The sequence below is a fragment of the Trichechus manatus genome, unplaced genomic scaffold, assembly GCF_000243295.1.
Source record: "Trichechus manatus latirostris isolate Lorelei unplaced genomic scaffold, TriManLat1.0 scaffold00219, whole genome shotgun sequence".
Taxonomy (NCBI): domain Eukaryota; kingdom Metazoa; phylum Chordata; class Mammalia; order Sirenia; family Trichechidae; genus Trichechus; species Trichechus manatus.
In genome coordinates, this window is record NW_004444155.1 from 301215 (window position 1) to 316021 (window position 14807).

Below are 14807 nucleotides of genomic sequence, written 5' to 3' on the forward strand. Positions count from 1 at the left end.
AAATTGTACTCTAACAAATTTGAAAACCTAGAGGAAATGGACAAATTTCTAGAAACTCACTACCTACCTAAACTAACACAAACAGAGGTAGAACAACTAAATAAACCCATGACAAAAGAAGAGATAGAAAAGGTAACTAAAAAACTCCCAGCAAAAAAAAAAGCCCTGGCCCGGATGGCTTCACTGGAGAATTCTACCAAACTTGCAGAGAAAAGTTAATACCACTACTACTAAAGCTATCTCAGTGCATAGAAAAGGATGGAATACTCTCAAACTCATTCTATAAAGCCGGCATAACCCTGATACCAAAACAAGGTAAAGACACCACAAAAAAAGGAAATTACGGACCAATATACCTCATGAACATCAACACAAAAATATTCAACAAAATTCTAGCCAATAGAATTCAGCAACATATCAAAAAAATAACTCACCATGATCAAGTGGGATTTATACCAGGTAGGCAGGAATGGTTCAACATTAGAAAAACAATCAATGTAACCCATTACATTAATAAAACAAAAGACGAGAACCACATGATCTTAACAATCAATCCAGAAAAAGCATTTGACAAAGTCAAATTCATGATAAAATTCATGATAAACACTCTCCACAAAATAGGAATAGAAAGGAAATTCCTCAACATAATTAAGGGAACTTATACAAAGCCAACAGTCAACATCATCCTAAATAGAGAGACTTTGAAAGCATTCCCCTTGTGAACAGGAACCACACAAGGATGCCCTTTATCACCAGTCTTATTCAACATTGTGCTGGAGGTCCTAGCCACAGCAATTAGGCTAGAAAAAGAAATAAAGAGCATCGAAATTGGTAGGGAAGAAATCAAAGTATCTCTGCTTGCAGATGATACGATCTTATACACAGAAAACTACCAAGAATCTACAAGAAAACTACTGAAACTAATGGAAGATTTCAGCAAAGTTTCAGGATACAAGATAAACATACAAAAATCAGCTGGATTCCTTTACACCAACAAAGAGAACTTCGAAGAGGAAATCACCAAATCAATACCATTTACAACAGCCCCCAAGAAGATAAAATACTTAGGAATAAATCTAACCAGAGACGTAAAATACCTATACGACGAAAACTACAAGACACTACTGCAAGAAACCAAAAGAGACCTGCATAAGTGGAAAAACATACCTTGCTCATGGATAGGAAAACCTAACATTGTGAAAATGTCAATTCTACCAAAGCAATCTACAGATACAATGCAATCCCGATCCAAATTCCAAAGGCATTTTTTGATGAGATGGAGAAAGAAATCACCAACTTCATATGGAAAGGGAAGAGGCCGCAAACAAGTAAAGCATTACTCAAGAAGAACAAAGTGGGAGACCTCACACTACCTGATTTTAGAACCTACCGTACCACCACAGTAGTCAAAACAGCCTGGTACTCGCACAACAATGGATACATAGACCAATGGAACAGAATTGAGAATCCAGACATAAATTTATCCACCTATCAGCAGCTGATATTTGACAAACGCCCGAAGTCCATTAAATGGGGAAAAGACAGTCCCTTTGACAAATGGTGCTGGCATAACTGGATATCCATCTGCAGAAAAATGAAACAAGACCCATACCTCACACCATGAGAAAAACTAACTCAAAATGGATCAAAGACCTAAGGATAAAATCTGAAATGATAAAGATCACGGAAGAACAAATAGGGACAACGCTAGGAGCCCTAATACATGGCATAAACACAACACGAACTATAAGTAACAATGCACATGCATCAGAAGAAGACTAGATAACTGTGAGCTCCTAAAAATCAAACACTTATGCTCATCAAAAGATTTCAGCAAAAGAGTAAAAAGACAACCTACGGACTGGGAAAAATATTTTAGCTACAACAAATCCAATCAGCGTCTAATCTCTAAAACCTACAAGATACTGCAAAACCTCAACAACAAGAAGACAAATAACCCAATTAAAAAACGTGCAAAGTACATGAACAGGCACTTCACCAAAGAAGATACTCAGGCAGCTAAGAGACACATAAAGAAATGTTCACAATCATCAGCCATTAGAGAAATGCAGATCAAAATTACAATGAGATACCATCTCACCGCAACAAGGATAGCAACAATCCAAAAAACACAAAGTAATAAACGCTGAAGAGGTTGTGGAGAGACTGAACACTTCCACACTGTTGGTGGGAATGTACAATGGTACAACCACTTTGGAAATCGATTTGGCGCTTCCTTAAAAAGCTAGAAATAGAAGTACCATACGATCCACCTATCCCACTCCTTGGAATATAACCTAGAGAAATAAGAGCCGTCACACGAATAGATATACACACACCCATGTTCGCTGCAGCACTGCTCACAATGGCAAAAAGATGGAAAAAAACCAAAGTACCTATCAAGAGATGAACGGATAAACAAATTATTGTAAATTCAGACAATGGAATACTATGCAATGATAGAGAACAACGATGAAGTCGTGAAACATAACATGGAGGAATCTAGACAGCATTATGCTGAGTGAATTTAGTCAGTCACAGAAGGACAAATATTGTATAAAACCACTATTATAAGAACTCAAGAAAAGGTTTAAATACAGAAGAAAACATTGTTTGATGGCTACCAGTGTGGGGAGGGAGGGTGAGGGCTATTCACTAACTAGATAGTAGACAAGGATTATCTTAGGTGAAGGGCAGGACAGCACGCACTACAGGGGCAGTCAGCACAACTGGACTAAAGCAAAGCTAAGACGTTTCCTGAATACAATCAAACACTTCAAGGGACAGAGTAGCAGGGGTGGGGGTCTGGGGACCATGCTTTCAGAGAACATTTAGGTCAACTGGCATAACAAAGTTTATGAAGAAAATATTCTGCATCCTAGTTTGGTGAGTGGCATCTGGGGTCTTAAAAGCTTGTAAGCAGCCATCTAGGATGCATCAATTGGTCCCAACCACCTGGAGTAAAGGAGAATGACGAATATCAAAGACACAAGGGAAGTATTAGTCCAAGAGACAGAAAGGGCCACATAAACTGGAGACTTCATCAGCCTGAGACCAGAAGAACTAGATGGTGCCCAGCTACCACCAATGACTGCCCTGTCAGGGAACACAACAGAGAGTCCCTGATGGAGCAGGAGAAAGGTGGGGTGCAGAACTCCAATTCTAAGTAAGAAGACCAGACTTAATGATCTGACTGAGACTGGAGGAACCTCGGAAAGCATGGCCCCCAGACCCTCTGTCAGTCCAGAACTAAAACGATTTATGAGGCCAACTCTTCAGACAAAGATTGGACTAGACTGTGGGACATAAAATGATACTTGTGGAGAGTGTGCTTCCAAGCTCAAGTAGATACATGAGACTAAACAGGCAGCTTCTGTCCAGAGGTGAGATGAGAAGGCAGAGAGGATTAGGAGCTGGTTGAATGGACATGGGAAATCAGGGGTGGAAAGGAGGAGTGTGCTGTCACAGTATAGGGAGAGCAATTAGGGTCACGTAACAACGTACATATAAATTTTTGTATGAGACTAACTTGAAATGTAAACTTTCACTTAAACGACAACAATAAACATAAAAACAATAAAGCTACAATAATGAAGTCACTGTGGTAGTGGCATAAAGATGGACATTTAGATCAACTGAACAGAATACAGGTAGTCCACAACTAACACCGTATTCGAGTTACAATGAACTGCACTTACAACACTCCTTTTTTTTTTTTTACATCTTATTATTAGTAATATGTATGTATTAAAATATATTTGTAAATTTATATGTAATGTATCCAACCCCCAAAGACAAATAAAGATTGCATTTATAAAGATACTGATAATAAAAGGTAATAATAATGAAAACTATGAAAAAAACAAGGTACTCAACTTACATGACAACTGACTTAATGATGGAGTTTTTGGAATGGAACCCTGTTGTAAGCAGGGGACTACCTGAAGAGTCCAAAAATAGACCCATACTTATATCATCAATAGATTTTCGACAAAGGTGCAAAGGTAATTCTATGGATAAACTCTTTTCAACAAATTACCTCAGCTATAATCAGGCAAATTCATATCTAAACCATAGTGAGACTTCATTATGTACTAGTAGCATGAAAAAAGAAAAAAACTAACAGTACTATGAATTAGTAAGAATGTGAAGTCCTGAGAACTCTCATTACTCCTGGAGGCAAGGAACAGAGGGAAATGCAGTAAACTGGTAAATCTAAAAAAACCATAATATTGAGTAGGGTACACAAGTCACAGAAGAGTACAAGTATGATTTCTTTTGTATAAAAATTTAAAAACAAGGAAAACAAAACAATTTGCTCGTTAGTGACACATATAACTGTAAAAACTACTAAGAAAAACAAAAGACTCATTTACCTCAAAAGTTAGGAGAGTGTCTATCTCTGGGGCAAGACAGGGAAAGAACACACAGAGGACTATAAAGATACTGGCAATGTTCTATTTCTTAATCTAGGTAGTGGTTATATGCATGCTTACTTCACTACTGTTCTTCAAATAGCGTGTATTTAAATTTGATAATTTAAATTTGTGAATCTTACATTATTCTGTATGTAAACTGCACAAAAGTTTGAAAAAAAGGATAGTCAACACACTATACATTAAATGTAATGAAACTTTACAAGAACTTTGGTACTTACCAAAGCTACGCATACATCGATTACAAAACCTTACTCTTTATAAAGCTTCAGACAACTCTTTTTTTAATAACCTGCCTCTCTATACTCATTAACAACCCTCATTTGTGTCAAGCTCACAGTGCCAATCCATCTAATGGCAGTGAGCACTAGCACTCTGAAATAGCACCAACCTAAACTGGAGATTTCATTTTCAACTCTCAAAAAAATCTTCTGCCAAATCCTGCAGATATCGGGTAACAAATTTTAAATATCAAACTAAAATAGCATTAAACAATAATAATTAAGGAGGTATGCTATTAAAAGCACTAAACGTTACTTATTACTTACCCGTACCACTCCTGTGTACAGCACCAGGTTTCCACCACATTCCAGGATCAGCATGGTATCTATTTTCTAAAGGACAAACAAATCATTTTCAAATCTGGGCAAAACTAATGATTTTTTCTATGGAAAAATCTGATGAAGCATAAAAATTTTTAACTTCTCAAGAAATGTAACTGCATTTACCTCCACTGGTGCTGCATCCTTTGCCTGTATGTTGGTGACAGAGCCAAAGATGAGCTGGGCTTTATCATTACTCTCTTGAAACTTCACGCAGCTAATATTAAAATAAATTACTGACACATGAAACAACCTGTAACGATCTCAAAGGCATTATGCTAAGTCTAAAGGGACAATCGCAAAAAGTTCCATAGCATATGATTCCATTTAAATAACATTCTTAAATGACAAAATTATAGAGAAGGAGAACAGATTAGTAGTTGCCAGGAGTTAAGGACATATGGAGGGGTGGTAAGATGTAAAGGCAGTAGCATGAGGGAGATCTTTGAGGTAATGGAAAAGTACAGTATATTCATTGTGGTGGTGTTTACACAAATGCACACATGTGAGAAGATCGCATAGAAACATACACACATAAATGAGTATGTATAAAACCGACAAAATATGAATAAGGTCTATGGACTGTACTGAAGTTTCCTGGTTTTGATAATGTACTACGGTACTGTAAGACGTTACCCCTTGGGAGAATAGAGTGCAGGGTATACAGCGTGCCTCCCTGTACTATTTTGCAACTTCCTGTATGAAATAAACCCTCATGCCCACTAGAATGACTACAATCAAAGAGACTGACAACATCCAATCTTGTTGAGGATAAAAAGAAACTGGAGCCCTCATACATTGCTGGCGGAAATATAAAGTGGTGCAGCCTATCTGGAACAGAGTTTGGCAGTTTCTTAAAAAGTTAAACATAAATTTACCATTTGAACCAAGTGTTCCACTCCTAGGAAAGAAAAATGAAATCATATATCGACACAAAGACTTTTGCTAAAATGTTCATAGCATCATCATTTACAATGGTCAAACAAACCAAATGTCCATCCACCTATGAATGGATAAACAAAATGTGGTATAGCTATACAATGGAATACTATACAGCTAGCAAAGAAGTACTCATACATGTTACAACATGATGGATCCTCAAAAACATTATGCTAAGTAAAAGAAACTAGATACAAAAAAACTACATACGGTATAAGACTATCTGTGTGTCCAGAAAAGACAAATATATATAAGTAGAACGCAGATGAGTGAATGCCTGAGGCTAGTAACGAGAACAGAGACTGACTGCAAATGTGCAAAAGGGATCTTTTTTAAGGTGATAGAAATGTTCTAAAACTAGATTGTGGTGATGGCTACACAATTCCGTAAATTCACTAAAATTCAGTGAATTGTACACTTAAAACAAGTCAATCTAATGGTATGTAAATTATTTCTCAATAAAGTTGCTTAGAAAAAACGTTAAAACAAGAAAGCTACCTACGGTTTTGACAAAGAATTAATGGAAAATACATGCACTTACCGTAACTGGAACTGGGACTCTACGAAAAAGCACAAGAACTTTTGCCCACATAGGTCACATGTAATGAACACTTTTGAGGCCTGTGAATGTTTCTCTCTGCAATAGTTAATAAAGTAACTGTCAGCACTGGCCCAAAAATTTACCGCAGTAACTATTAAAGTCTTTGAGAATATTCTGCAAGAAATCTAAAAACTACTTGGGCCATGCAATAACCTTGAAGATACAAAAACACTTCCTAGAACGGAACTTCTTACTCTCTAAGATTGCCTTCAGCTCTCTGATTCTGAGTCCCTCACATACCTTTATTTTTTAAAACCTACAATCAATTTTATCATTATCAATGGACTTTTTAACTCCCTACTATGCAAGTTATCTACTACTAAAGCAATGCAAACTTGAATTTCTACCCCTCAAAGGGTTTAAGGGGTCAGACTTTCTATAAAATGACCTCTCCTATCTATTCTCTCTTCCTCTCAAATTAGACCTCTTCCCACCCTTCATTTTTATATACCATACCTCTAATTCCTAAACCTTTATTTACAGAGTGGGGCAACAGACCATAATTCCATAAAATAAGGACTTTTTGAATTACCAATAAGGTATTTAAAGAAAAATGACTTTTCAATGTAGGAAATTTTTATTTTATATATAAAGAAAACAAAGGCCCTACTTCGCTGCATTAACATCTTTACCTTCCTCTGGCTACCTCTAGGCCACCCCCAGCCTCTAAAAACATACATTTGCCTTGTACTTCACAGAGAAAATGAGGGTGTAAGTGCTTGAGCTCAACGTCCTGTCCTATATATCTGACCTATATTTGCATGTGTCTGTCAGCGTGTAGTACTGTGAGGACCTGAGTGTTGCTGTGATGCTGGAAGCTATGCCACCAGTATTCACATACCAGCAAGGTCACCCGTGGTGGACAGGTTTCAGCTGAGCTTCCAGACTAAGACAGACTAGGAAGAAGAACCTGGCAGTCTACTTCTGAAAAGAATTAGCCACTGAAAACCTTACGAACAGCAGCGCAACACTGTCTGATACAGTGCCAGAAGATGAGCCCCTCAGGTTGGAAGGCACTCAAAATACAATTGAGGAAGAACTGCCTCCTCAAAGTACAATCAATCCTAATGACGTGGATGGAGTCAAGCTTTTGGGACCTTCATTTGCTGATGTGGCATGACTCAAAATGAGAAGAAACAGCTACAAACATCCATTAATAACTGGAATGTGGAATGTACAAAGTATGAATGAAGGAAAACTGGAAATCATCAAAAATGAAATGGAACACATAAGCATCAATATCCTAGGCATTACTGAGCTGAAATGGACTGGTATTGGCCATTCTGAATCGGACAATCTTATGATCTACTATGTCGAGAATGACAAATTGAAGAGAAATGGTATTACACTCATGGTCAAAAAGAATATTTCAGGATCTATCCTGAAGTACGAAGCTGTCAGTGACAGGATAATAACCACATGCTTACAAGGAAGACTAGTTAATGTCACTATTCTTCAAATTTACGCACCAATCACTAAGGCCAAAGATGAAGAAACTGAAGATTTTTATCAACTTCTGCTGTCTGAAATCGATCAAACATGCATCAAGATGCATTGATAATTTCTGGTAATTGGAATGCAAAAGTTAGAAACAAGAAGGATTAGTAGTTGGAAAATATTGCCTCGGTGATAGAAATAATGCCTGAGATCAAATGATAATCTCGGAAGACCAGCGACGTCTTCATTGCAAATACCTTTTATCAACAACATAAATGGCAACTATACATGTAGACCTCACCAGATGGAATACACAGGAATCAAATCGACTACATCTGTGGAAAAAGACAATGGAAAAGCTCAACATCATTAGTCAGAAAAAGGCCAGGGGCCGACTGTGGAACAGACCATCAACTGCTCATATGTAAATTCAAGTTGAAACTGAAGAAAATTAGAACAAGTCCACAAGAGCCAAAGTTTGACCTTGAGTATATCCCACCTGAATTTAGACACCACCTCAAGAATAGACCTGACACATCGAATACTGATCAAAGACCAGACAAGCTGTGGAATGACATCAAGTACATCATATATGAAGAAAGCAAGAGGTCATTAAAAAGACCAGAAAGAGGGAAAGGACCAAAATGGATGTCAGAAGAGACTCTGAAACTTGCTCTTAAACGTCAAGTAGCTAAACTGAGTGGAAGAAATGATGAAGTAAAAGATCTGAACAGAAGATTTCAAAGAGCAGCTCGAGAAGACAAAGTATTATAATGACATGTGCAAAGACCTGGAGTTAGAAAACCAAAAGGGAAGAACACGCTTTGCATTTCTCAAGCTACAAGTACTGAAGAAAAAATTTATGCCTTGAATTGCAATACTGAAGGACTACACAGGAAAAATATTAAACGACGCAGGAAGCATCAAAAGAAGATGGAAGGAATATACAGAGTCACTATATGAAAAAGAACTGGTCAATGTTCAATCATTTCAGGAGGCAGCATATGATCAAGAACCGATGGTAATGAAGGAAGAAGTCCAAGGTGTACTGAAGACACTGGCGAAAAACAAGGCTCCAGGAACTGACTGAATACTAACCAAAATGTTTCAATAAATGGATGCAGCGCTGAAGTGCTCATTCGTTTATGCCAAGAAATTTGGAAGACAGCTACCTGGCCAACCAACCAGACGAGATCCGTATTTATGCCTACACCAAAGAAAGGTGATCCAACTGAACATGGAAATTACCGAACGATATCATTAATATCACATGCATGTAAAACTTTGCTGAAGATGATTCAAAAGCAGTTGCAGCAGTACATCGACAGGGAACTGCCAGAAATTCCAGCTGGATTCAGAAGAGGATGTGGAACCAAGGATATCACTTCTGAAGGACTATACAGGATGTCAGATGGATCCTGGCTGAAAGCAGAGAATACCAGAAAGATGTTTACTTGTGTTTTGTTGACTACACAAAGGCATTCAACTATGTGGATCATAAGAAATTATGGATAACATTGCAAAGAATGAGAATTCCGGAAAACTTAATTGTGCTTATGAGGAACCTACATATAGATCAAGAGGTAGTCACTAGAACAGAACAAGGGGATACTGCGTGGTTTAAAGTCAGGAAAGATACGCGTCACGGTTGTATTCTTTTACCATACTTACTCATTCTATATGCTAAGCAAATAATCCAGGAAGCAGGACTATACGAAGAACTCAGCATCAGGATTACAGGAAGACTTATTAACAACCTGTGATACGCAGATAACATAACCTTGCTAGCTGAAAGTGAAGAGGACTTGAAACTCCGATGAAGATCAAAGACCACAGCCTTCAGTATGGATTACACCTCAACATAAAGAAAACAAAAACCCTCACAACTGGACCAATATACAACATAATGATAAATGGAAAAAAGATTGAAGTTGTCAAAGATTTCCTTTCACAAAATAGTGGCCCAAGAGACAGAAAGGGCCACATAAACCGGAGACTTCATCAGCTTGAGACCAGAACTAGATGGTGCCCAGCTACCACCAATGATTGCCCTGACAGGGAACAAAACAGAGTCCCAGATAGAGCAGGAGAAAGGTGGGGTGCAGAACTCAATTCTAGTAAAAAGACCAGACTTAATGGTCTGAGACTGGAGGAACCCCGAAAAGCATGGCCCCTGGATACTCTATTGGCCCAGAACTAAAACAATTTCCAAGGCCAACTCTTCAGACAGGGATTGGACTGGACCATGGGACATAAAGTGATACTTGTAAGGAGTGTGCCTCTTGGCTCAAGCAGATACAGGAGACTAAACGGGCAGCTTCTGTCCAGAGGTGAGATGAGAAGGCAGAGAGGGTTAGGAGCTGGTCGAATGGACATGGGGAATCAGGCGTGGAAAGGAGGAGTGTGCTGTCACAGTATGGGGAGAGCAATTAGAGTCACATAACAGTGTATGTATAAACTTTTGTATGGGAAAAAGTAAAAATGCTTAAAAAAGTTAAGGATTTTTTAAATGATGAGATTATCCTCAATTATCCAAGTACAATCACAAGTGTCTTTGTAAGAGAGAGGCAGAGAGATCTGACACACGTAGTAGAGGAGAAGACAATGAGACTACAAGGCAGAGATTGGAGGGATGCAGCCAAAGCCAAGGAATGCCAGCCACCAAAAGCTACAAAAGGCAAGGACTGGATTCTCCTACAGAGCCTCCAGAGGCATCACAGCCCTGCCACACCTTGATTTCAGCCCAGCAGACTCAGGCTTCAGACTCTGGAATTACAGCTTCCAGAACTGAGAGAATAAATTCCTGTTGTTTTAAGCCAATAAAAAAAAAAAAAGATTTCCTTTTACTCGGATCCACAATCAACACCCATGGAAGCATCAGTCAAGAAATCAGATGTACTCACTGGGCAGATCTGCTGCAAAAGACCTCTTTAAAGCGTTCAAAAGCAAAGATGTCACTTTAAGGACTAAGGAGCGCCTGATCCAAGCCATGGTGTTTTCAATCACCTCTTATGCAGGTAAAAGCTGGACAATGAATAAGGAAGACCAAAGAAGAATTGATGCCTTTGAATTATGGCATTGCTGAAGAATACTGAATATACCACGGACTGCCAGAAGAACGAACAAATCTGTCTTGGACGAAGTACAGCCAGAATGCTCCTTAGAAGCAAGGATGGTAAGACGTCGTCTCATGTACTTCGTACATGTTGTCAGGAGGGACCAAGCCCTGGAGAAGGACATCATGCTTGGTAGAGGGTCAGTGAAAAAGAGAAGACCCTCAACGAGACAGACTGACACAGCGGCTGCAATAATACGCAAACATAACAACTGTGAGGATGGTGCAGGACCGGGCAGTGTTTCATTCTGTTGTACACAGGGTTGCTATGAGTCGGAACCTACTTGACGGCACCTAACAACAACAACATATTTGCATATCAACCATCATCTTCTTTCCCCAAGGCTAATCTACTTGTGCTCCTTTCTGATTCCTTATTCCATCAGTCATTTTCTCTCCACTATAGTGGTTAAAAGCTTGGCTGCTAACCAAAAGCCTGGCAGTTCAAATCCACCAGCCGCTCCTTGGAAACTCTATGAGGCAGTTCTACTCTGTCCCACAGGGTCACTATGAGTTGGAACTGACTTGATGGCATCTAACAACAACAACATTTTCAATGTTTTCCCTGCTTTGGGTATATTTCTTGTAGCCTATTCTTTTATATTAGAAGTCTTGAAATATGAAAATGAACTGAATATTAGATATTAAGGACCTATTGTTAAGGCCTTGATCAGGTATAAAAATGATATTATGGTTAGAGATGCACACTGAAGTATTTAAGGGCAAAATATCATGAAGACTTACTATCTTTAACATAGCAAAACCAAAACTCTCTCAACCCTGAGACTCCCTCTAGCTAGTTTTGCATCTCTCACCCTCATTCAAAAGAAAACTGAAAATAGTTGATGTGCCTGTGTTCATTTCCCCACTCCCTGCTTACTTTTTCCATCCCACTTCACTCTCCCTAGCCTCAACTGCTCTCGCTGCGGTCACCAATGACCTCACTGCAAATCCAGTTCTCTCTTTTCTGCCCTGTCTCCTAGCGCCACACTTCTGCAGCAACTGGCAATAATGGCACCTCTCTCTTCTTGGAAGGCTCCCTTTTCTTGCGTTCCATGATATTCCTTGCTGCTTCTCCCACCTGTCCTCTCTTGCTTTGTCTCTCTGCAGCAGCTACTTGCTTCTTTCCATGCTCAAAATCTTAAGTTTCCAAGCCTTCAGTCCCTAGCCCTCTTCTGATTCCCTATCACTGAGTTTTAACTATTTGGGGGTCACAGGCCCATCTGAGAATCTAAAGAACATTAAAACCCTCTCATTAGGAAAAGGCCTATCACTACTCAACTACATACACACACACACAGAAATACTGAATACAATCCCAGAAGGTTAACAGAACTCCTGCAACTGCAAGGTCATCTATGAGCCCCCCACCCATCACCAGAGACCTCTATGAACCTAGCCCTATACATACTCCTTAAACTCTAATCTACCTCTCTTGCCTCAATCTCCATCTATAAGCTGACAACTCCCAAATATACATTTATTGCTCTGCTCTGTACCCTGAGCTTACAGTCTCCATAAAGAGCCTTCTTACAGCATTCCTGAAACAGAACAGGCCTAAAGGAATCTTCAGAGTATAATCTCTCTCTCTTAAACCTCCTCTTTCTCAGTCCTTTCCCTTCCCAAGGTGCAAGCCAAAGTGCAAGTAACTGTAATTCCCTGAATGGTACATACATTCAAACTTCTGAACTTTTGTTCTGCTAATACCATTGCCTACTCTGCCCTTCCCCACTTACCTGCCTGGCAAATACCAAAGCCCTATCAGCAGCATAAGCAGTACCTGCTTGAGCCACCACCCTTCAGATAGCTGTCTCTCTTTTGAGGGCAGGGACTGTGACTTATTTGCCTGTTAAATCCCAGCCACTAGCACAGACACTGGCATATGGCCTAATTAATGAATGAATTATTAAAGAGAACACAAAAGGAGAAAGGTCACATAGAGGGGAGGTTTGACCTGTGTTTTTCCAAAAAGCAGAGTTGACACTCAACTAGCATAAAGGTATAACTTACAAAAAATTCTATAAAATCTGAAGTTTCTTAGTATACAGAAATTAGTTCTGTTTCTCCTTAAACCAAACAGCAAATATTTCAAATCTGAGAGATCATTACTACTAAGTTACAGAACAAATATCAAATGGATAAAGGATATTTTTTAATCACTTTAATTAGTATCATTAATATCTTTTATTGAAACTGAAGTGGCCTTAAAATATATCTCCACGTATTAATAATTTATCATAACTAATCTTTAATAAGTGATCATTAAAAGAACACTGTAAGCAAAATATCAAGTATTTTCCAAGACTTTTAGCAACACTTTTCTTTGAATATAAAAATATACACTCCAAACCTTGTATTAGTAATTGTTTCTGTCCACAAATGGTCAATACAAAGTTCAGGAACAATTGGCTCTGTTTCTGGCGCAAAAAAGGAGTCATTAGAAGTACTATTTGGAGAATGCGAAATACTGTGTCTTTTCGGAGACTGATTATGACTTGAAAGGTTGAACCTCTGCACCCCTGAAAAAGAGTGCACTCCTAAGGCAGGAGAATGAGCACGACTGCAAAGTAAAACAGAAGATGAGAGTCCATCACAATCAGAAATGCATACTTATATAACATACTTCCCAATATTCTATGCATGGAGGCGCATTCTTGGCATAATTCCAGTTAGAAATACATTTTTTTAAAGTAGCTATTTAAATGGTTCATGTTAAAGTGCTTTACTATATTCTAAAAATGCAGAAATTCTTATTAGAAGAATTCATTCATTCAAAACTAAAAATTTAGTTCTTGTTTATTTTCTGTCTCACAGAAAGAAATTGTTTATATTATTCAAAAGGGTCTAAACTATGTTCCTGTATAGTCAGATATACATATATAGTGCACGTGTCTCTGTGTGTGTGTGCGCGCGCATACACTAAAAAGGAAAACTAATACAAATTGAGATGCAAAGGTAGTAAAAAAATATTTTTGGAATTAATATTCATCAAGCTGCTGCCATTAAGCTACAGAAACGAGGCAAACCATCTTAAGACAAGCATCGGCAACTTTTAAATATGATTCATCAAAGAGAAGTGGCATAGAAACTTGGAAGTCTTAGTAAAGAGGCACAAACGGGATGATGGCTACTTTCCCTAAAAAATACCCAAGAACTATCAACAGAAATTTTAAATCCTTCAAAACTGAAGAGAAACTCAGAAAATAAGGTATCTTATTTTTTACACTTCCACATTTAATTCCTACCTTAGAGCTGCCATGTTGGAAATAGAAGGTGAGCGAGAGTGTAGACTGGGTGATGAGGTTGAGCGGCTCTGACTGTGGATAGAAGAGTAATTCTGGAAAGGTGAAGTCACAGAAGAATCTCCTTTGGAGAGGCTTCTGAGGTGAGCTGTGAGGGAGCTGCTAGTGGCCACATTCTGCGGGGTTCCTCCCTGTTCAGAGAACTTCAAAACAACATTCTCTTCCTTAAGTCAAAATAAAGAGAAGGAGAAAAAGAAAACTCTAATTAGATTAAAAGGGTAATTTCCTTTATGACAATACAGGGTAGATGCCAGTTACTTAAGAAACAAAATTCTTTTTTCTTAAAAAGCTCAATCTATTTCACAAATAAGTCTTCCAAAAACATGTGAAGGTTTCAGTATTAACTACTCTTTCATATTCAGAAGTGACTTGCCT

General features: G+C 38.4%; 1 protein-coding gene across 4 annotated transcripts in view; it reads right to left on the minus strand.

Moving 5' to 3' along the window:
* Positions 1-14807, minus strand: part of ANAPC1 (anaphase promoting complex subunit 1) — a 210012-nt gene that overhangs the window by 182246 nt on the left and 12959 nt on the right. For 2 of the 4 annotated variants that reach the window (XM_023742799.1, XM_004388850.2), the window contains 5 exons: positions 14376-14596; positions 13481-13690; positions 6519-6614; positions 5165-5255; positions 4985-5050 (listed from right to left, as the gene is read on the minus strand). In XM_023742799.1, coding sequence (XP_023598567.1) covers positions 4985-5050; positions 5165-5255; positions 6519-6614; positions 13481-13690; positions 14376-14596 — 684 coding nt within the window. Of the gene's footprint in view, positions 1-4984; positions 5051-5164; positions 5256-5916; positions 5940-6518; positions 7494-13480; positions 13691-14375; positions 14597-14807 lie in introns of those variants that run through there. The other 2 variants (XM_023742800.1, XM_023742801.1) reach the window with 2 other exon arrangements.